General features: G+C 35.1%; 3 protein-coding genes across 4 annotated transcripts; 1 reads left to right on the top strand and 2 right to left on the bottom strand.

Annotated features, from left to right (window-relative positions):
* The first annotated feature begins 1,354 nt into the window (after positions 1–1,354).
* Positions 1,355–2,889, top strand: LOC106339966 (trihelix transcription factor GT-3b-like). Its single transcript, XM_013778825.1, has 2 exons — positions 1,355–1,799; positions 2,015–2,889. Exons 1-2 carry the CDS (start codon positions 1,500–1,502, stop codon positions 2,591–2,593), a joined length of 879 nt encoding a protein of 292 aa, XP_013634279.1. The 5' UTR covers positions 1,355–1,499; the 3' UTR covers positions 2,594–2,889.
* Positions 2,890–3,856: 967 nt separating this feature from the next.
* On the bottom strand, positions 3,857–8,960 carry LOC106342671 (AMP deaminase). Its single transcript, XM_013781674.1, has 20 exons — positions 8,494–8,960; positions 7,864–8,048; positions 7,613–7,778; positions 7,192–7,370; positions 7,058–7,109; positions 6,857–6,984; positions 6,594–6,773; positions 6,460–6,527; positions 6,224–6,366; positions 6,059–6,120; positions 5,810–5,923; positions 5,587–5,727; positions 5,349–5,501; positions 5,203–5,256; positions 5,020–5,130; positions 4,771–4,944; positions 4,595–4,675; positions 4,399–4,497; positions 4,215–4,311; positions 3,857–4,143 (listed from the first exon to the last, which is right to left on the bottom strand). Exons 1-19 carry the CDS (start codon positions 8,849–8,851, stop codon positions 4,243–4,245), a joined length of 2,517 nt encoding a protein of 838 aa, XP_013637128.1. The 5' UTR covers positions 8,852–8,960; the 3' UTR covers positions 3,857–4,143; positions 4,215–4,242.
* Positions 8,961–10,004: 1,044 nt separating this feature from the next.
* LOC106336724 (ammonium transporter 2) lies at positions 10,005–14,541 on the bottom strand. 2 transcript variants are annotated; one of them, XM_013775650.1, is made up of 5 exons: positions 14,230–14,541; positions 13,828–14,151; positions 11,102–11,387; positions 10,759–10,862; positions 10,005–10,676 (listed from the first exon to the last, which is right to left on the bottom strand). In XM_013775650.1, the coding sequence occupies exons 1-5, from the start codon at positions 14,539–14,541 to the stop codon at positions 10,233–10,235; spliced, it is 1,470 nt and encodes a 489-aa protein (XP_013631104.1). In that variant the 3' UTR covers positions 10,005–10,232. The 2 variants fall into 2 exon arrangements, with proteins under 2 accessions (XP_013631104.1, XP_013631105.1); XM_013775651.1 differs by having other exon boundaries at positions 10,233–10,676; positions 13,828–14,144; positions 14,230–14,456.
* Positions 14,542–23,003: the final 8,462 nt, after the last annotated feature.

Raw genomic sequence — 23,003 nt, 5'->3', positions numbered from 1 at the left:
GACCAATGAAAAGCAGTCAATGGCTTAAACCGAAAAATAACCCAATCAAAAATTTAAAGTTTGCATAAATGGCTTTAGATTTTAGTCAGAAAATATAAATAACGCTCACCAATGTGTTTCACTTTTCTTTTTTTTGCGGCCAATGTGTTTCACTTAATCTACTAGATTATGCGGTATATTTTCTCTTAAATACCACATTTTATATTTTGTTTCCAATTTATCAAAATTATATTTTAATTTATAAATAACATATATGAAGGATTTTGACAAATTTTGAAGTTTTTGAATCTTTGGAAACAATTATAGTATTTAAAAAATTTACGGAAAATCTAAGTATTATCAAAGTTGCATTTTTAAAATTACCAAAAAGAGAATGGTGATAAATCTAAGGCAAATTTCCAAAATAGCACATTCTAAGTTTATGTCACAAAAATAGCCTTCAAAAACTAAAATGACCAAAATACCATTTTATCTGTTGAAAAATTTAAATTTTTTTATTTTTCAAAATTTGAAATCTTATCCCAAAACCCCACTCCCCAACTCTAAACCCTAAAACCTAAACTCTAAACCCTAAAGCCTAAACCCTAAATCTTAAACCCTAAACCCTAAATCCTAAATCTCACCCCTTAACTCTAAACCCTAAACCCTAAACTCCACCCCTAAACCCTAAACTCTAAACCCTAAACCCTAAATCCTAAACCCTAAATCCTAAACTCCAGCCCTTAAATCTAAACCCTAATGTCTAAATTAATTTACCATTGGAATATAAGTGTATATTTATCTCTTTTGATAAAACATTAAGTGTTATTTTGATCATTTTTTATTCTTAGATGCTATATTTGTCACAAAAAAAATTTATTACTATCCTAGTCATTTTCTCATGAATCTATTTCAAATACGTTTGATTGATTATAATTTATAATTGACAAGAAAAATATTTGATTGATTATATCTCGACTGTCGAATCTAGAATAGTATTACCTGAAAGTGATTATTACATTATGAGAAGAAAACGATAGAAATATCCGCATCCCTGAATCTTATCACAAGTCAAGTTGTTGATATATTATATACTTTAATTAGAGGCTAATCCTGTTTTCAATAGGCCATTAAAATAAATAGAGTACTAAGAACAAATAACGACACATTTACCGAAAGCTTTTTCTTTAATATTTTTGTCAAAAGAAAAACAGAAAAAAGTAAATAATATTTGAAAAAATCCAACAAAAGAAAAAAAAAAGTAAACGCGTAGACAGATGGCGACATGAGAAAGAGAGAGTGGAGAAGAAGAAAAGAATTACGATCAAAGAAATAAGACATCTTTCTCGAGACGTTTTCACATTACAAACTCAAAGCAAAAAAAAAAAAAAGAGAATTGTATTTTTCATTTTCGATCTAAAAAGTGAAAGCCTCTCGAAATCTAACCTTTACTTTAGTCTTTAGAGATCGCTTGGTGATTCTTGTTTTTATTTTAGTTATTTTCTTGATTAGTTCTTGATATGGATCAGCATCAGCTTCACCAGCTTCACTACCTCAACAAACATCATCACCAACTTCATCCTCAATCTCAAACGCCTGAACTAGCTTCTCCGGCTACAGGGGATAGGTTTCCACAGTGGAGCGTAGAAGAGACTAAGGAGTTGATAGCCATAAGAGGAGAGCTGGATCAAACTTTCATGGAGACAAAGAGGAACAAGCTTCTTTGGGAAGATGTCTCTAACAAGATGAGAAACAAAAGCTTTCTTCGTAGCCCTGAACAGTGCAAGTGCAAGTGGAAGAACCTCGTCACTCGCTTTAAGGTCGACCCCAACTTAATCCTCTCTCTCACTCTTTCTTTTCATATTGTGGATGTTATTTATATTTAATTGTGTTGTGTGTTAGGTTGTGCATGAAACTATGCTAATACGCAAAATGAATATACATGTTACAAGAAATTAGTATTTTCCCTAGTTAGCGATTATTTAAGTAGATTAGTTTATACATGCATGTTATCTCACTGGTCATGTGTATCCAGGGATGTGAGACAATGGATGAAGAGATAGCAAAACAACAATTCCCTTTTTATGATGATATGCATATTATATTTGCAAGTAGAATGCAAAGAATGATATGGGCCGAATCCGAGGGAGGAGGGGGAACAAGCGGCGCAACGAGAAAGAGAAGTCAGTCGGAGCAGTTCTCTTCAGATGAAGAAGAAGAGAACGTGAATGAAGAGCTAGTAGATATCAGCAATGAACCCAAAACCCAAAACCCGAAAAAGAACATTGCAAAGAAGCGAAAAGGCGGTATTAGTAATAGTAGTGGTGGTGCTAATAATAGTGTAAGAGAGGTTTTAGATGAGTTTATGAGACATCAGATGAGAATGGAGAATGAGTGGAGAGAAAGATGGGAGGCTAGGGAGAAGGAGAGAGCAGAGAAAGAAGAAGAGTGGAGAAGGAAGATGGAGGAGCTTGAGAAGGATAGGATGGCCATGGAGCGGATGTGGAGGGATAGAGAGGAGCAAAGGCGGTCGAGGGAGGACCTGAGGGCAGAGAAGAGGGATTCACTTATCAATGCATTGCTTGCAAAGCTTACTAGAGATGGTTCTCTTTAGCTCTAATGTTTTTTTAACGTAAGTTAAGTTGGTCTTTCTATGCATGTTTGAGGTGTAGGTTTAGTTATTTGGTGGGAATAGTTAGTATATTCATGGGAAAAACTCGATACTCATATTTGAGTTTTTAGTGGGACTTTAGGAATATATTAACCCCACATTCTTTTTCTCCATGGTACTACTGATTCTGGTTAATCTTTTGGGCCATGTTATTTGCATACCATTTAATCTCAATGTGATAATGGTTTTCCAAGTCGGTCACCGACCTCTTATGGTTCATGATAAACTAAAAAATTTAAATGGGTATGTTCTCAGTAGTTTGTAATCATTTAATATTATTTTAAAAAAGTGAATTATATTTTGGAATTTATGATTCAAAGAAATTTTCGGATACTGAATTTTGCTGAAAATATGGTACAGAAGAAGTGGCGGACATAGTTATTTCTCCCACGTCTGGATTCATAATTTTTGAACAAGATTTTGTTTGTTTCTTTTGTATTCGATATCAACATGGTAACTAGTTACATGTAATTATATCTTCGTGGCCCATAAGAATATCAAAAATTATAAACATATCAAATGTATTATGCATAAAGAAAAGAAGGTTCACGCGTTTAGCTTTGGCCTTTAGGTGAATGAATGAGAGAATCGTGTATCGTTTCGTTGAACTTGAAAGGGACAATAAGACATACTGTCACTGACATTGACATTGACCTTTTTGTTGGGACAGCAAATGCCACAACTTGTCTCCTTCAGACTCTAGGTCGGTCCTCAAACTCGATTTTCGATTGAGTTAGTTGTACGTAATTTATACTTGCACCCTTTATTAACGATTTCTATTTAATATATAGTTTGCATGTGTACACTCTCTTGAAGATTCACACGTCAAGCAAGATCACGCAACTAGCTTAACGGCTACTAAGATTTTTCACCCATACGATCAAATCTTAGAATGAATAGTAACCATCAAAATCAATATTCAAAAAATCACTAGAAACTACATTTATATGGGATAACTAGACCAGTTTTTGAATGGCTAGACCGATTTTTCAAAAAACCATTCTGAAAATATTGTTTTGTTTTGGTCCGAATTGCCTAGACCAGGCAGACGTTTAGGCGCGACCGATTTTTAAAAACATTTATCAATATCAGTCAAAATGGTATACTCTTTTGTTAATCGAAGAACCCAAAATGCATGTGCAAGTCACATTGTCTGCTCATTTTAGGTGATTAAACATACCTAAAATCTAACCAGAGCATTAAATCTTCTCAACAGCACCTATAAACCGGTCTTAATCAAAATTCAAAACTGAACAAGAATTAAATGATACAACTCTTATGCTCTCTTTATATAGAGAAAAAACAGTCCTCAATGTCGTATGCAGCTCTTTAGAGTCAGCTCTAGAAATAATATAAAAAAGGATTACGATTCATAGAAACAATAGATTTGGCAGCCTTCACAACATAGCCACTCTCATTTTATTACCCTATCTACTTCCTGCATCGTATACTTCTGAAGACGCCTCCCTTGGTGTAAAAACCCCCTCCCCTCCCTGAATTTTAATCACCGAGAGACACATCAGAACATGTTGCAACAGAAGTGATTAAGTTATAGGATTCTTACACGTTGCCATATTTCTCATTGCTGTTTCTTATGGAACAACTTCATCAGAGATAACAGCCTTTCCCAAATAAACCTGTTGCATCTCCTCTTTCCATATCTGCATCAACTTCCATAAATCAATTTGTTTTCCAACAAAAAGAGATTAAATTTTGTGTAGAGATATCAAAAGTTTGTGAACCCTTACCGTGTCACGGAACTCCACCCTGATGTGAGGTACATTTGTTTTGTGAATGTCGTTTCCATCAGGTCCTCTTTTGTAGTAGTCTTTTCCAATCCAGTGCGACTAAAAAAACATGTCAAAGAATCAAAACTAATCAGCAGACAGGAGAAGAGACAAGTACCTGATACTATATAGTCTATGTGTGTGATATAACAAGTACCTTGAGGGCATGTGAGAAACCTGACTGATACACTGAGTTACGAGCTATCTCGCACAGGTCACACGAACTCAGCTTCCAAACCTGAAAATTTCAGTTTTAATCTTTAGTCAATACATCAAGGACTTAGATCTAAAGATGATTAACTTTCATTGTCTATGATGTGTGACAGGACTTACCGAGGCAGCAATGCTGTACTCTTCCACGAGAGGTTCTTTGGTCAAGTGAATCTGAAGGGGATCATCCGTGGACAGGGAAACATTGAGACCTCTTAAGAAAAACACAGGAAACGGGTTTCTGTGGTAGTCTAGAAACAGAGAGTTGTTGCTCAGTGGAGACATGGCCAGACCAATCTGTCAAAAAGAAATGTCCAGTCAGATATTCTTAGACTAGACACAAATAATACAAAGCAGGCAGTCTCTGCAAACCTGGGCGAGGTAGTAAAGATACTGAAGCACAGGAGACTTTCGTAGATTGATTCCATGAGCGATGCTGTGGCATGTGAGGAATGTAGCAGCCAAGTGGTCAATGTCACCAGCCTGAAAATTTGTACACATCTTAAACATCCATTGAACTGAAAGTGAAAACACACAAAGGAATAAGTAAGTTACCTCCCCAGAATGTGGCCGTAGTGTGATCGTTGTCATGCCCTTTGACTCCCGAAGCTGGATTAAAAAAAATAACAACTACTCCATATAACAAAGTTTTGGAATCATAATGTTAGTTGCAGCCTTGCAGCAGAGATGACGAATGGTACCTTGTTTAGCACATAGAGATTAGCGTAACAGTAGTAGACATAGTACGAAAAGGCAGGATTAAATGCGTTAGTCCATTGAGCTGGAGTGGGCATGTGTTTCGTGGGACGTCTCTCAGGTTTGCTTTCATCATCGACCAAATCAAATCCAACAACCTGAAATCAAATAAACCAAAGAAGCAATCAAACAAACAAGAAACAACAACTTTTTAATAGTTTTGATAGATATATAGATGCTAACCTGCTTCAGAAAAACATGGAGCTGGGGATGCGAATCCGGATCCACCGTGGCTTCAAACAGAGGAATGAATATATTGTCAAGGATATTCTGGAACGATGTCACAATACCCATATCCTTGTAGATGTTGTACAAGCGTGGGAGCTAGTGAGCATACAGACATAAAAGTATAAGTCAGTTAGCAGTCATGTGACAAAGAGTGATAAGAATCAAAAAGATAGCCAACCTGAATCAACCAGACAACGTTCTCACTGTATAGATCATTGTTCACAATCCAACTAGCCAGTTGGTCCCACTCGCTCATTTTTCTGCCGTATATAGATATTCTGTATTCAGCCATCTGCAGTGTTCAAAAGTTACCTCATCAGGTTTTTATTAGTTATCCATTTCACTGTAAGTTGTAACAGTGTTCTTTTGTTATCATGTCCTTTCTTAATGCAAAAGACTACTACATCTATCTGCATGTGGTGTTTACCTGATATTTGCTAGCTTCAAGGTCGGAGAAAACTTGTTTTGTTATCTCACCAAGAAAACGACCTTAATCCAAAAAACAAAATAGATGTCAAAACTCAAAACTGCATACCTTGACGCATCAACTGAACTAAAAATGGTGCTAAGAGGGACAAAGATATTTAATTACCTTGGATGAGATTATCCTGTTTAAGGAAAATTTCTCTCAGCCTACTTTGACCACATGGATTGTACTTGAGGTTGAACTTGTCAAAGCGATGAAAGGTGCTCTTATCAGCGTGAACATCCAAAAGGTCCACGTTAAGATCATATCTGCGAAAGGAGAAAAGGAGTAATTTTAACAATCTTGCAATTGGAATGTTAGATTGACTTGTAATAGTTATTAATATTGGAAATGTAAATTACCCAGTCAAATCCAGGCTCTCAAAAACTTCTTTTAAGGTCAAATATGTTCCATCCCTAAATATGACAACCTGCATAGAGCAAAAAGGTTATCATACCTGCAAACCAGTAAATCATATGATGGCTCCAGTAGTTACCTCATCAGGTTCTTTCCTGAGCTTCGACTTGATAAACCTTAAGAGGTGTTTCTGGTTCATGCAAGCTGAATGATGAACATGAGTGTCGACTTTCCTAACGTTATAGAAATCACGATGCGGTGCACTTTTTTGGGCGAGGAACTCTTTATCCGCATTAAGCATCAAATGGAGATTAAATTTCTAAAACCCAAAAAAAGTCATAATGTTAACCAGATGAAACTTGCTTAGTGAAATTGATGCTTCTTTAAAAATAAAAATCTTACCTGTTCTAGGAGCACTAGACGACGGTGGCACAGAGTCCTCATGTTTCCAGCAGCTATGACTTTGAGTACGTGGTGCAAGTCAGTGAAAAAGGCTGTGGCATCAGCTACAGGGAAGAGCTCTTCTTTGACTGAGAATAGCGAAACAGAACACATGTCATTAAGGAATGTAACCAAATCAACTTCTAATATTTGTGCTCTTACCATCTTTATTAGGAAACACGTGGACTACTCCATCTAGCATCTCAAAATGATGCTGCAGAAAAAAATTAGGGAAGTTAAATTTATCAGAATGCATAGCAAAGTTCCATGGAAGAACAAAGGAGAAAAAAGCTCACATCAGACTTTCCTTGAGGATAATGTGCAAATGGCTCTAAGTTAGGCTTTGGGGTACTAGGATCAGATATGACTTCTTTTTCCCATGGCGCAACTGTCTCTTGGAAGACATATCTCTTCCGCAGTTCAAGACATTCTTGAAGACATTTGTAGGCTTCAACCTCATCAGACGTTGGTACCTCTGAACACATCATGTGTAAAATCTCAATAAGAATGTTACAAGGTATTATTTTTTAAACTATGGTTTAGAGATTCAAATGTTCAGCTCCTACATAGAGTAAAGCTTTAACTAACCCTTTCTTATCTCACTTAAGATTAATAGTGAATATCTGTAGTGCCAGTTAACTCATTTCCACTATCAAATATATTAAACATGTCATGATCTGTGCTAACAGGAAAAAAAAAACAAGTAATGATTCTTACCAAGAGGAACATTAAGACGGACAAAGGTCTCTTGCTCAGGCTCTTTACGGAGAATATCAGCAGCAATAGGATCAGGCTGAACTCCATGTAGGTCACCAGACACACTGTGTGAACGAATCATGCTTGAAGCAGCCATAGATATTTGCTCTTCAGTTGCATCCGCAGGCTAAGAACAAGATTAAAGAAGTAAGTAAGCCTTTTGCTTTGCTCATTCAATCAACAAAAACAAGGATTGAATAAGAAACACTCACCAAGTCCCCATTAGTTTGCAAGTAAGAAGCATCCAAACCGGCAGTATCAGTCAAATTATCATCATCATCTGACTCTCCCATACTCTCAAAGGCACTCGCACTAGCAACAGGAGACTTGGGAGAGATTGGTCTAACAAAGCTTCCAGTTTTCCTGATACTATTAGTCCCATGTACAGAAGATCTCCCTGCACACATCATCACATACCATCAGAGAACCAAAACACACTAACCCACATAAAAAGTTTGGATCTTTATAAATAAATCACACTAAAAACTTATCTCCAAACTCTAATCTTATCAATCCACAACACTCAGAGAACCAAAAGACTCTAACCCAGAAATAAAAGTTTGGATCTTTTTCAGATAAATCAAACTAAAACTTATATCCAAACTCTAATATGATCAATCCAGGACACTCAAGAACCAAAAGACACTAAACCCAGAAATAAAAATTGGATCTTTTTCAGACAAATCAAACTAAAACTTATCTCCAAACTCTAATATGATCAATCCAGGACACTCAGGAACCAAAAGACACTAAACCCATAAATAAAAATTGAATCTTTTTCCAATAAACACTAAAATCTATCCAAACTCTAATATGATCAATCCATGACAAGTTCTCAATACCTTCAGATGGAGTATGAAGCCTAGGCAAACCAGGAGGAATCTCATCGACACAAACATGGCCGTTGGTACGCCCTGCATCACCGCCGCCGCCATCGGTGGCTGCGGTGAAGGGAGTAGCATCCGGAAGAGAAGCGGGGCTGAGACCTTTCCTTCTGACTTGGCTCCGCCGCCTCGAAAGGCTCTGACTTTGATGCTGCGGCGAGTCTCCTCCTTCGGTGTTGTTGTTGGTGTCTTTCTTCTCTCTACCACGCTCGAGGACGAGATTCAGGGCCTTGAAGTGCATGAAGAACCCTGAAACAGCAACGAAGGAGGCGCCGAAGAGAGCCGCGAGGGCAAGTTGGTAAATATTGGGTTCCATGATGAAAACCAGACAGAATCTCTGTTTGTGTTTGTGTGTTCAGGTCAGAGTCAGTAAGCCACGAGTTTGGTTCGAGTGGCGATGGGATATTGATGGAGAGGAAAAAGGTTTTTGTTTTCAGATATTTATAGGCCCATCCAGCCACGCCACTTGCAGAGGCCTTTTTGGTCTTGATGAAAGTAAAACCTTTTTAGGGTAAATAATAATTTAAGTTAAATAAAAAAGTAAGTGGTGACACATAGCAACTATAGGACAAGTTTCAATTATTTCATTAGTGTTCAACCTTTTTTATGATAAGGTTTAACACAGATACATCACCCCTGATCCTAAGGACAATTTGACTTGAGAGTTTCATAGAGACTAGGGTTTTTGGAAGTGACGATGACACTGACACTTTAGTCAAAGTTATAAGAGAATTAAGGTTTTAACGCTCACATGTCAAACGGTCTAGAGAGTTAGGAAGAGTGATACGGTCGTAATCCTAATAGAACTAAGGTTTAACGATCAAAAGACCAATCATTACTCTAATTAGAAGAAGGAAGGTTTAACACTATCATCTAAAGCAAACAACTAGGTTATATGCACATTACGTTTTCCCTGGCTAAATCGTTTTCATCCAACCAAAGCTTTGGCTACGGATAATATACTTATTTATTATTTAGCTATACTCTACCCTCAAAAGTTGATAGAGTTTATTCCATGGCATATTTGGTGGTGTACTTTTTTGGCAGCCAAGAAAAAGGAAGGGAGGGTGCAGACTGTAAATCTGCATCAAAAGTGGACAGAGGCTGAACAAATGGTTGCATCAAAAGATGCTCAAGAATGAGAAAGTTCTATTTTTATTAAGGAAGTTTTTCTATATACATGTGTTTTGTATAGCTTTGCTTTGTATCAGCTGGGTTTTCAGTGGCTCCCTTGTACGCTCATCTTTTTAGGCCATTTTATCACAAGAATATGGTTGGTTCAGTCTCCAAACTTTTTCTCATGAGTAGTTTAAGTTCAATCATCCAAACTATAAGAATGAGAACTAGTTTGTGTTGTGTTCAAAAAAAAAGAAGAGAGAACTAGTTAAATATAGCGTAATTCTATTTTAACATATCCTCCACCACTAAGTTGCAAAATTATTTGGCAAATATAGAGTAATATTAGCACATATAAAACCTGAAGAAATTATATTCATTACAAACAAATCATAATGTAAATGAATATTTCTTCTGAGTTTAGTTTGCAAAATCAAAAAATGGTTGTTAAAACTGCTATTACATCAGAAAAAATGAAAACTGAAGTTTGTACCTATACAGAACACAACTTTTTCATGTCTCTACAACACCAAAAGAAAAGAAAGAGAGATAAAAAGAAAAGAAAGCACATACCGAGATTTTTATAAAACAATAGTGACACCTCTAGCACCATGAACATAAGAAGGATGAGCAGCTTCTTGATCTCTCTCAAACTGTTGCATCTGCGTTTCATGCCTCGTGGCATCGAACTTCTCTCCATCTCCCCAAAGAGCATAAGCTTCTTCTCCATGAGCAGCATCGTCTCCAATACCAAGCTCTTCCTCAGCCATTCTCAACGGTATGAACATCTTTATAGCAAGGAGTATGAGAGTCGTCGACACTACATTCCAGACAGTAATGAAGGCAGCTCCGACCAACTGTTTCAGAAACTGTTTGCCACCATTGCCGCCGTAGAAAGCTCCGTTGGTGTTCGGGACAGGAAGTAACAAGACGCAGAGATCAGGATGTGCGAACAAGCCGGTCAGTAATCCACCTAGTACTCCAGCTACTGCGTGTGTGTAGAATACCGCTAATGTATCATCTACCTGTTTATTTAATTCGATCAAAATAAACACAATCGTTATAGAACAAAAGAGTTTTAAACTTTTAAGGGTGAAGATAATTTACTTGTTGGAGGAGTGTAGATTTCTTGTGAATGATCATCATAGAGGCCCATGGAATTGATCCTGAGAATATTCCAATTATTATGGCCGCCCATGTTTGGATCAACCCTGCAATACATTTCGTCTGTTAGTATAATATAGCAACAGTGCCATGTGTTTCTGTTTGATTTTAACACAAGAGTCACCAACCAAACACACGCACACACGTACCACTAGTATCTCTTATCCCTAATGTTTTTTGTAACTATCTTTGTAACCAATAAGATCTAATATTGTTTCTCACAAATTTTTTTTAATTCAATCAATAATGAACGACAGACTATTAACTGAGGTTAGAAGACTGGGACCTGCTCCGGGAGTGACGCCGGCGAGGCCAGTAACCATGCCTTGAATGGCTCCTATAACTGAAGGTTTGCCAAAGAAAATAACATCGAGGCAGGTCCATACGAGGAGGCTTGTGGCGGCAGAGAGGTTGGTGTTGAGCACGGCGATTGAGGAGGTTAAGTTGGCGGCGTAAGGAGCTCCACCGTTAAAACCGGACCATCCCATCCATAGAAGCCCAGCTCCGGCAAGCATTAGAAGAACATTGTTCGGTGGGAATCTTTCTCTGTCTGCCTGAGGCCGGGGTCCCACCTACAACATGTCACACATATTGAGTTTAATTCAGTCTAAGTTATAATCAACTCAATATAAATAATTCAACAAGGTAGTAATATAGTCATGGCACGTGTACGAATCTGTTCTCGCCTATTGTTTGCTGACGATTTTCCCTTTTTCTTTTGCATAGTTATATTTGTATATTATGTAGACTTTTTTTTTTTTTTTGATCAAAATATATTATGTAGACTATTAATTTATTTTTGTTAGTGTGCCGATCAATCATTAAACTGATCTATAAATTAACTAAGAACCATGAAAATTGAATACGTAATCATTTTGAAAGAGAAAGCAAAACAAGACTTGGTAAATTGTGACGAGTCCACATCAAAATATACTTATTAGAAAAATTTCCGGCTCCATGACCATGAGGACCATGACCAATGCCGTCTACCGTATATTTAGTTAAATTTAAATCCAATATTTTCAACAACCATCAATATACAAATATCTTGTTCTCCAATGTTACCATTTTTCCAACCCACTATTTTTTATTTATCTATATTATTATAAGGAAAGGAATCTTAAAAAATCTAATTATATAAAGTTGTTTGACCCTTTCATTTTTAACTTAACTTATTATAAACAACATATAATAACATTATTCAATAATACTCTTATACGTTATATGTAATCTACTATTGTTATCCATATTTTCGCTCAACGGTATTGGTACACATAACATTTGTCCCCATAATACATACTTATTCCAATAAATTTTTAAATTTGTCTCTATTCTAATAACATCAGAAGACTAATATGATACATGAAACCGAAATAATATCATAGTCAAATATCAAAGTTCACCTAATATTAAAGTACAAACCTCTACAAATGAATTGTTCAGTTACACATGTTGATGGGAAACACAATGATAATTCGTAAAGTGATATCACCAATTTTCTTTATTAATGTATTTACGTTCGACGATTTCAGACTTGCAACTACATTCTTTTAGAACTCTGCAACAGGATTTAGATTGATTCATAGTTATAGTTTGAATTACATCATTCTCATGCACTATTTGCTTACATGGCATATTACTTTTTTCTTATATTAGAGCTCTAATGTAGAAGACAATTGACAAACATACTACATTAGAAAAGGATTTTGGTGCAGCAAACTATTCAAGTGGACATAATAAAACCTTGAAACAAGTTCTCTGCGGTAAGTTCATGTCTTCCACATATGAGAATGATCTATACAATTTAAAATATAATTGTAGCAGATTAAATTGAATATATTAAAGTTCAAAATCATCAACTGCACATTTGAGAATATACTATCATATTCTCAGTATTTATTTACTAAATATTTTCTTAATATAAATCAATCATAGTAAAAAGAAATCTATAAAAAATATCACGGGTACATTTATACCAGAATTTTTGGAATCCTTTACCATGTTAGGTTAATATTTTAGCCCTTCAAAATGGTAACAACCAAAATATTAGGCGAACAAAATCTTAAAATAAAATAAATATTTTCAGATAACAACCAAAATATACACCGTAACCTAACACGTTATTTAAATATTTCAGAAAAAGATATCTAAAAGATATTTTTAACAATAAATTTTAGTTTTTCTATCACCATTTTCTTCATTAAATTTAAATGATATAGTAAAGGTATTATCAAAATTAAAAAAGAAAACAAATCATATAGTTTATTCAAATTTATGTACTATTAAAAATATATAAAAGGTGAATCATTTTAAAAACAAATATCATCAAATTTATATGGGTTTTTATCGGATAAACCAGTAATGAAGGATTTTAGGAGGTTAACGGGTTATTTACTTTTTAAATATCGGGTTTTAACTAAATCTGAACTAGATTATATATATGGATCACCGGATTTGCAAGTTCGTCCACGGGTCTGTGTCGAATATAAAAATATTGGTAAAAATATTAAAACCCCTACAAATACTATTAAATTAGTCTAAAATATGCCAAATAAATCTTATGTTTCATTAACTCAACCAATGAAACTCTTACAAAATACTTACAAAATATAAAGATGATGTTGTAACATAAAAGTTTACATACAAAATCTCAAATAGAAAAAATTGATAAAATTAAATAATTTTAAACAAAAAATCATCTATATAATACGAATTTTTAACTTAATAATGTATATTATAATCAAAACACTAATTCATATCACATTTTTATTAATCGAAGCGCGGATCAAAATCTAGTTGTATTATTAAATCCCAACATGACTCAGAAACTAAATAAACCAACCAAAAACCTTTCAGTGAATACTCAATGGTAAAGACACAAAAAATTAGGTCTAAAATTATTTTGGTCACGAGTGGAAAGAAATATAATTAGGACAAATGTACGAGAAAATTTAATGTAGTTCTTGAAAAAAACCATAAAACTGAAGACATTTAATTTTCTTGAAAACGTACCCAGTAAGCGGCGACGAAGCCGGCAACACCGGAGGAGAGATGAATAACATATCCGCCGGAGTAATCAATGACACCCCAATGGTACAGAAACCCACCGCCCCATAGACTATAAGCTCCGACCGTGTAGCTAAATATCAACCACAATGGCACAAAAGCCATCCACGCTTTAATATTCATCCTCCCCAACACCGACCCGGCCACAAGTATAGTCGTTATCGCCGCAAAAGTGAACTGAAAATAAACCAAAGTCGCCATCGGAAAATACGGCATCGTCGCTTCTTTCTCCGTCGTACCGTTCCCAAAAATCCTGACAGTTTCTGGAATCTACAAAAAGGAAAAAAAGAGTCAACCAAAGGCATTTTCTTACAGAACACTTTTGTGGATATAAACTAGTTTCAAGACCTTGGCTTGTCCCTTGAGGTATCCTTGGTCGAAGGCGGGACCACCTTTACCCCAGAAAGGCAAAAGCTCATCTCCGAAAGCCATTTTGTAACAGAGGAGGACCCAACAGAGGAGAACGGCTGCGAAGGCGTAAAGTGCCATGAAAGCGGAATTCACGGCCCATTTCTTCTTGACGATGGAGGCGTAGAGGATGACGAGACCTGGCATGCTTTGTAGACCGACCAGAGTCGCCGACGTGAGCTGCCACGCGTTGTCTCCTTTGTTGAGCCAATCAGGAACACTCGGTAAGCTCGCATCGTAAGCGCCGGCCATGTCTATCTCTCACGGAGACGATCCAGATGATGTGATGACTCTGGTTTCTTGAGAGGTCTCAAATGTTTGTAGTCAATGGTAAAGAGCATGAGATGGTTGGTGTGAGAACCTTTAGTTATAAACTTATAATAATGTGTGTAAACTAGACAAGTCACACAAGTGGTGTTTCGTGTTTTGTTGTACAGTTTGAAAGAGAAAAGTCTTCGAAGATCGATGGATATATTTCTCATTCCTCAATTTTAGAATCTTGATATTTCAGAGAAGCTTATGTCTACGCGTTACTGAATCGATAAAGTTACCAGGATAAAACAAATAGATGTGGACCATGTGGTGTGGACTTGATATTTATCTAAGTCATAAAGTCATAATTATTTTTAAGAGTTTGAATGAGTTAGCAGAAAGCATGTATATTACTTTTAGGTTGTTGAAATTTTATTCTATCTTCTCCTAGTTGGTTTAACAAAAATATTCTTATATTTGGTCTCTATGTATAAGAATGAAAAAACTTTGAGACCTTTATATTTTTAAGTAACATCAAAATATTTATGAATTTGGTTATATGGAAAAAAAATACATGTAGTGGTAGAATGATATAATTCGTAAAGTTTTTTTTCGTAAAGTTATTTTGTTGTCTTTTACATATATTTTGAACATTTATTTAAACATTATAGTTTGAATGAAAGATGCGCTCCAAAAAAAAAAAATTAAACATTATAAAAATGACAGTAGAGGAACATTAGCAGATGGGTATTCATAACCAAGTCGCATTCGCCCATATCAAAAAGTTAGTCCATTGCCGAGAAGAGAAGAGCACACAGTAGCGCCCCGTGCGTCCGGGCGCGTGCCAGCGCCAGTGGCTCCCTTCCTTGTCGATTCAGTCTAGGTTTCCCTCTGTGTGCTTCGATCTGTTGTCCTATCCGATATATTTCTGGATCTGGGCTAGGATTTTGCTCCGGGAAGAGTTCTGCTTATGGAGACCTTCAAACGGCGGCAATTCCTCTTTCTCTGGATTCGTGGTGAGGAAATAGGACGGCGGCTAGTCGCGACAGTTTTCGTTGGAGGTTAGGGTTTGCTCCGGGAGGTGGAGGCTCCGTTAGTTCCGCCGTCGCCGATTAAGTTTCCGGGGGGGGGGCGTGGAGGCTTCCTCAGCTCTGCGTCGCCGGCAAAGTCTCCGGGAGGTGGAGGCTTCCTCAGCTCTGCGTCGCCGGATCGTGCTCCGAAGGGTGAAGGCGTTCTTTACCTTGCGTCGTCGGCTTTTGTTTGCTCTTTAGATTTGTTTTAGGGTTTGTTTTTATGTTTTTCTTGCGTTGTCGGTCGAGATCCGTGGATGAACTCTCGTTGTTGGAAGAGAGAAGTGTCCGTTTCAAGATGGTGATGTTCCGTGCGGCGGTTATGTTTCTCTGGTGTGTGCTTGAACGGTGGCGGTTGTGATCTCGCTCCGGCGATTGATCTTTCCGGTAAAGATAACACAAGAGTAAAACACGGTTGCGGTTTAGAGGGTGTGGAGGTCATGGGCTCAGGTTTGTCACGGTGATGCATGCTCCTGTAGTGTCCGGTGAGACGCGTTCTTGCTCTGACGTAGGTTCTCCCGGTGGTGGCGACGACGCGGGTTCGTATCTCGAGGTAGGGCGAATCGCTCGTTGTCGGTGGATGGGTTTGTTGGGTAATGGGCTTGGGCCTAATCTGTTTGGTTACTTTTCCTGGGCTTTGTGTTTAGGCCTTCAGGTGGTTGTAAGGTCTCGTGGGCATCGGTCTTTTTTGTTTTTTAATAAAATTTTAGATGGAAAAAAAAAAAGAACATTAGCAGATGCAAGGTTCAAGTTATGTTTCCACCCCTTACCATTAAAGATACTTCCACTTGATGCATTTTCTATCTAAGCAGTTGTTGCGAAATTTCTATAGTTTCAGAAATTAGTTTGATTCTGACGTTGCGCGACATTGGATCGTGCGACCATGTTTGATACTGAACAAGTTGACCCAGTGATACATTGACTGTTTAAGAAGCAAAGATTCATTCGTATGTTTGTAAAATTAAACATGATACTGGCCTGAACGTTGTATTTGGTACGTCGAAGGCAAATAGATTCAATTAAACAACAGAATCAGTGTTATACTATATATTAACGAGACGTCCATTTCATACGGATATAAGCACTACCTTGTTTGTATAGAATAAAACTCTTCAATGATCTATTGGAGACAGACCAATGTTCTTAGAACATCTCCATTACAAATATTTACGGTGGTTTTTTCACAATTAAAAATTTTAATAATTAAAATAGAAAAAGAAGAAAGAAAAAAATTGAAGTTATCAAATGAAGAAAACTAAGAATTTTTGAAAAAAAAAAATCATGAAAATCCCATGATATACTTATCTATTATTAATTATTTCACTTTGAAAAATAATTAATTATAAATAAGATATTTTATTATTTGAAAAAATCTTTAGAGTTTCATGGAGAGTGCTCTCTTGAAATAGTTTGATTAAATTAAAATTATTACTGGATTACAGGAACCAATCATAATCAATGAAACCATATATAAAAGTTAAACATGTAATAGGTTATTCTTGTTTACAATTCATTACGCTTAATAACATTAGTTTATAGTTAAATCTGTATACAATAACTAAAAAGAAAAAGATTATGCCCGACCTTTTATTGTAACTTTGGCTTTAGTTTCAGGTTCAAACGTAAAGCAAGTATGATGTTTGTGACCAGACGAACATTATCTGCGACCCTGTGGTTCCAGCTAAAGCGTGCATCCAATCCATATCCATATGCACTAGACATTTTATAGCCCAATGTTAGCCCAATGTTAGCCCAACAAACAGCATATTTGCTTATGCAACTATTATTTTTTCTCAAAAAAAAAGCATTCAAATTAAAAACATAAACATAACGAAACAAGCTTAATATTAAGATAAGCACTAATTTAGAGAAAAAGAAACTTACTGTACATCTATCCTACTATATAAAGTAGGATATAAAAGAAGCTAAATTGAGAGCTTATAACGGGTGCCACATGGGCAAAATAATCCCTACCAATCATACTGCCATGTCACTGGCGGATTTGGCTTTCAATTAAAATTGCAATAAAAGATTTGGACTTGGTTTTGATTACAAAATTGGCTACAGCGAGTGGGCTTCAAATTAAAGTTGCTTTGGTTACAAAATTGGCTACAACGAGTGGGCTTCGAATTAAAAGAATGAGGTTCGAATTAAAATTGCTTTGGTTTGGTTACAGCGAGTGGGCTTCGAATTAAAAGAACAATCTCGCAGCCCAGCCCATTAATTATGTGTACCTGTTAATTATTCACTAAGAACACGTAAACAAATTGCAATGCATGCAAACAATAAGGAATACGTCCTTTACGAGTTGTCTTATAATAAAACAAATGCATGCATGAATTGGTTTTTGTCGAGCTGTTAATTATTAGATAGACTTCTGGCTATACACGTCTAAATCAAAAACGATTTCACCAAGTTTAACTGGCCCCATAATAATATTCTTCTAGCAAAAAATCCTCTTGCATTCACTAAGAAGTAAATAACATATATTCTGCCATTAATACAAAAAAAAAGATATGGAAACAAAACCATAATGTTAATCAAAATATATATTCAAGCTTTGACTCTAAGCTCACCATAACATTTATCCGTCGTCTCTCCCTCTGCAGAAAATCAGTCTAAGTTATTCAACCTAATTGTAAGCTATTCAAATGATTAGTCTATAGTATTGGTATTCCGTTTAAGTTATCAACATCTGCACGTAGATACAAAATCCCACGAGAAAACCTCCTAACGTCATTTGGTAAGAAATCGTCTACGATCAACCAGCTCTACCCCTTCGTCGCAAAAGCCAAATAGGTAACCCTTTTTTTTGGTGGTCGATCTGAATAATCATTTTAATATTCTTCCTTTTGTTTAAGGAAGTGCTGATCTCAACACCATGGTCAAATCAACATCTAGAGATCCTCCCCTTCTAGGAGGTATTTTATATTTACAAGTTCCTTTTTGAATCCAAAAATTATTAATATTGATATATTAATTTAATACTTAAATCTAAGGTAGATTTTCTTTCAGATAATAGTGATTTTTTGTATTTAAAAATACAAACTATGAACCGTATTAATTTTACAACAACATATTTATATTATACATTTTTAAAATAAAACATCATTAGTATTTATTATTCAACCAATAATAAAATATAATGTATACTAAATAACTGATTTGACATAATGTTGACATTACTTCTTAGAGTTCCTTTTTATTATATTTAAACCCAACAAAATAATTAAAAATTAACACTTCCAAATACTCATGCTACGTCCTTTTGATGGGCAATAAAAAACAAACAAACAAACTATCTTCACTTCAAAAATCCAATTTTTAAAAATTAAATTAAATTTTGGTCACTCCAAATACATATTCTTTAATTATATTAAATTAAATGAAAGAAATCAATTTTTTAAAAAAAACAAACAAATTATAACTATGTTCACTTCAAAAAATTAAAAACAAAAGGTCAATAAAAAATAAATCACACTCTAATCTGTGCAAATCATGCAGCCGAAGATCACAATAACCGGAGCAACAACCTCGGACCACAACCAATAATCACTAGGACCATTAGGATGTGGCTCATCACAAATCACAAAAATAAAAATACTTTCCTATGAACAACTTTCATTTGTCTTGACATCCAGGTTTGTCAACAGGAACAGAAAATGGAAGGGAGGGTGCCTATTTCTACGTCGGACAAAATGTACCAACGGTTCGAAGAAGGGAAAATTTATCACATTAGATATTTTAATCTCCTTCCCAATAACCAACGGTACAGTCTTACAGTTCAACCCTACATAATCAATATCAATGAGAAAACAATTATTACACAGATTGAAGAAAACATTCCACCAATACCTTCATAAATATTCCGGCCCCAACGCTACCCCCAATTGATCAGCTTAGCAAGTGCAACCAATTTCCTCCCAGGTAAAAAATACCATTGTCGGGGTCTCGCAAACAAATAAATTCTCTTTTTCCTCACTATAAAAAAATATTATTACAGATGTTGTTGGTCGAATATGCCTCATCCAAGGAAGTGATTTATATAACAAGAACACATATTCTAAGATCATCATTGGATTACGTTTACACAGGTACTAACACTTTATTAAATAATATTTATTTTAACTAATAAATATATAATACAATTATTTTTAGTAGATCCAAAATGGTACGTCTAACTATCTGGGACAGTGAGACGGCAAATTTTAGGGAGCTAAATCACATATCTCCCAGAAAAAAACCAAATCGTAATCATCACAAGTATCATTCCATGGTTACATGAAGGTAATAAACTAAACATAATATTTACGTCAAAATAAATGCTTACAAATATTTCACTTTTACAGGAAAACTATCACTCACAACCACACCTGGATCGCGCTTTTACTTCGACACCGACATTGATATCATACAACGCTTCCAAAAGAGGAATAAACTGCTATACTAAGCTTGAAGCCATAACACCACATGGGATGATCAACAAGACATCAAACGACACCGGTCAACTGTTTTAAAATTTAAATTACTGCTTTCTACGTCAATTAAAAATGTCCACTCATATACTCTTTTATCCTAAAAAAATTGTTTGCTCAACCTAATATATTATTCAAATTTACTATTTGGTTCATTCTACAATACACACAAAAATAACTTCCAATTTCTAGAACTTAAAAATACCAAAAATTAAAAATTTACTTCAATTGAACATGTTATCCGCGCGTAGCGCGGACTCGGCTCTAGTATATATAAAGAAGGGTTTCCTTCACTCCTAGGCCATCCACATCAGATTTCATCTCACTAATTCGGAGTCTGTGGTGACGACACGTATCACGGTCAATCAAAAGTCAATGTTTCGTTAATTCTTGAATTTAATGGGTTTTATGTGTTTACAACGGTCCCTTACATCTTCCTTGAAAATAACTTAGGGAAAGTGGCCGTCGAGCAATAATTCTCGTTCAGTCAACTGTCAATAGAAATCCAACGGTTTCATTGGTGACGAACGATTCCGATCAATGTCACTCGGAAGCCGAATAGACTTCTTTAATCTAGAGCCGTTACGGAAATTAACTTGGTTCATGCATCTTCATTAACATTCACATTAATACCTACTCTCTACTCCTCACACGTTCTCACATTCAATGAATCTCTTCATTCATTCCTTTGTGTTAATCCTCCATTATAAATATGAAAGTTTTCTTCCAAAAAAATCAGCAGTTCATTTCTTTTAATAAACAACACTAAAAGGTGATGAAAAAAGATTTGCAAGATTTTCTTCCAAAAATATCATGAGTTCATTTCTCTTAATAAACAACACTAGTGATGAAATTTTTTTTGTTAAGCTCATTGTTGTACTTGACGGATTGTGACACAAAAGTGATAAGAAACAGAAAAAATGAGATGAGAAACAGAATAAACAGAGAAGAAGAGAAAAGAGAAAGACGATAGAAGAGAAAATATGACTTTTTTTAGTGAACTTTTTTTTAAAAGATCTATTTATCTTTAACTCATAATAATTTTCAACATCTTGGTGTTTATTTTTCATTATTGTGGCTTCCTAAAAGGTTGCTAGCCCTGATCTCAAGGATACAACAGTTAGTGCATACACTTATGGATATAGAATCATGTGTAAGTATGCATGATTGTGATTTGTGAGTATATTTCAATTACATCTTTACCATACCGACTACTGGATTGTGAATTCTATTTAACTTGGTTGTTTCTGTGTCTCTAAAATTGGCTGAGTTTTGATAGATACATAGAATGCATTTTTCTTATTATACTTCCAAGTTTGAGTCTGCATATATCACAATAAAATGAGAACGGTGGACAAATTAGATGAGTGTGGAATACTAAACATGTTCTTACATTAAATTGAAGCGTTGTAGTTTTGTCCAAACACTAACTTATTCCTTATTTAGAACACTCACTTCCCATAACATATGTACTCTTTTCTCGACAAATGATACCTGCTAACCTAATAAAAAAACAATCACAACGTTAACACATTTGAAAGAAAATTCGTCCAACCGCACCTCCTATTTCAGATAAAAACAACTAGAACTAATACGATATGAAAAACAATAGTTTCAAATATATATATATATATATATATATATGAAAATGTTTCATTGGACATCAACCTAAAATAATCTTTTAGCACATAAACATTTTGAAATACTCTTTAACTGATATATTTATGTATTTTTGGTTCCCGACTTTTGGTTCCCGTAGCGTAGAGAGAGAGAGCGAGAGAAATTATGCTAATAATAAAAAATAGTTTTTTTTGTTAATTTTAAATTAAGAAAATAGTATATCTCATATACAACATCACAAACCACAAATCATATAAAAATAATAATCTTGATTACAAGTAAATTATATCTCGCCCGTAGGACGGACCGACCCTAGTAAGCTAAGAAAGAAGAAGGAAACACTAGGGAGTTGGAAGATGGTATCCCGGCCTCGCCGACCTCATTTACCCTTTTCTCATATTGTGGTATATTCCAAATCTTGATATTTTTGAAGTCTTCCACTTCTTATTTTCTCTTATTTTTTCATTTCCTTATCTATTGTTCTTACCGAAATTTTTTCATTGGAAAATGATGGAAGAGAGAGAGAATGTAACATATAACTACATGCGCAACCGCGCTGATGCTTTTTCACCTATATATATATATATATTAAATGTTTATATTAGTTCTGTAAACACAATAATTTTATTATTTACATTTTTGTCTATTCAATTAATTGTTTGAATCCACAACAAGTATTTTTGTTGCTTCTTAGTATTATAAATCTATCTTATGAGATTTCTATTTAGTTATTTCACGAACTAATATATACTTTAAAAAAAATCAAATGATTTCATATTTAACATATTAAATTGTATATGTAATTTTTTACACTACAAGAAAACACAAATTTAGCAAGGAAAATTAACGAGGAAAAGTATTCCTCGTAAATGTACGTCGACTTTACGAGGAAATATAAAATCATCGTTATTTCCTCGTAAAGTTACGACGAAATGATTTCATCGTAAAGACGGTGTAATATCACGTGGCTTTAACGACGAACTACTCTTTCCTCGTAAACTCGACGTAAATATAGCGTGTAATTTACGAGGAAATATTTTACGTCTACTTAGCGAGGAAATTTTGAATCCACTAAATAACATGTTTTTCCTAACTAAATTGCGTCGTAAATTCGAAGGAAAATTGCAACTACCAGATTCAAAATTTTCCTATAAATATGGACATTTGAACATCATTTTAAACACACCAACAAGAAAAAAAAACGTGAAAAAAAATGTCGGGCTCCGGAAACATTTTTGAGTTGCAGAGGTGGATGTATATGCATAGAGATGCTAACGGGAGAGTGACGAAAGAATAC

Source organism: Brassica oleracea, chromosome C4 (genome assembly GCF_000695525.1).
Source record: "Brassica oleracea var. oleracea cultivar TO1000 chromosome C4, BOL, whole genome shotgun sequence".
Classification (NCBI taxonomy): Eukaryota; Viridiplantae; Streptophyta; class Magnoliopsida; order Brassicales; family Brassicaceae; genus Brassica; species Brassica oleracea.
Note: the sequence above shows the minus strand (reverse complement) of the source record. Positions and strands in the feature narration are given on the sequence as shown.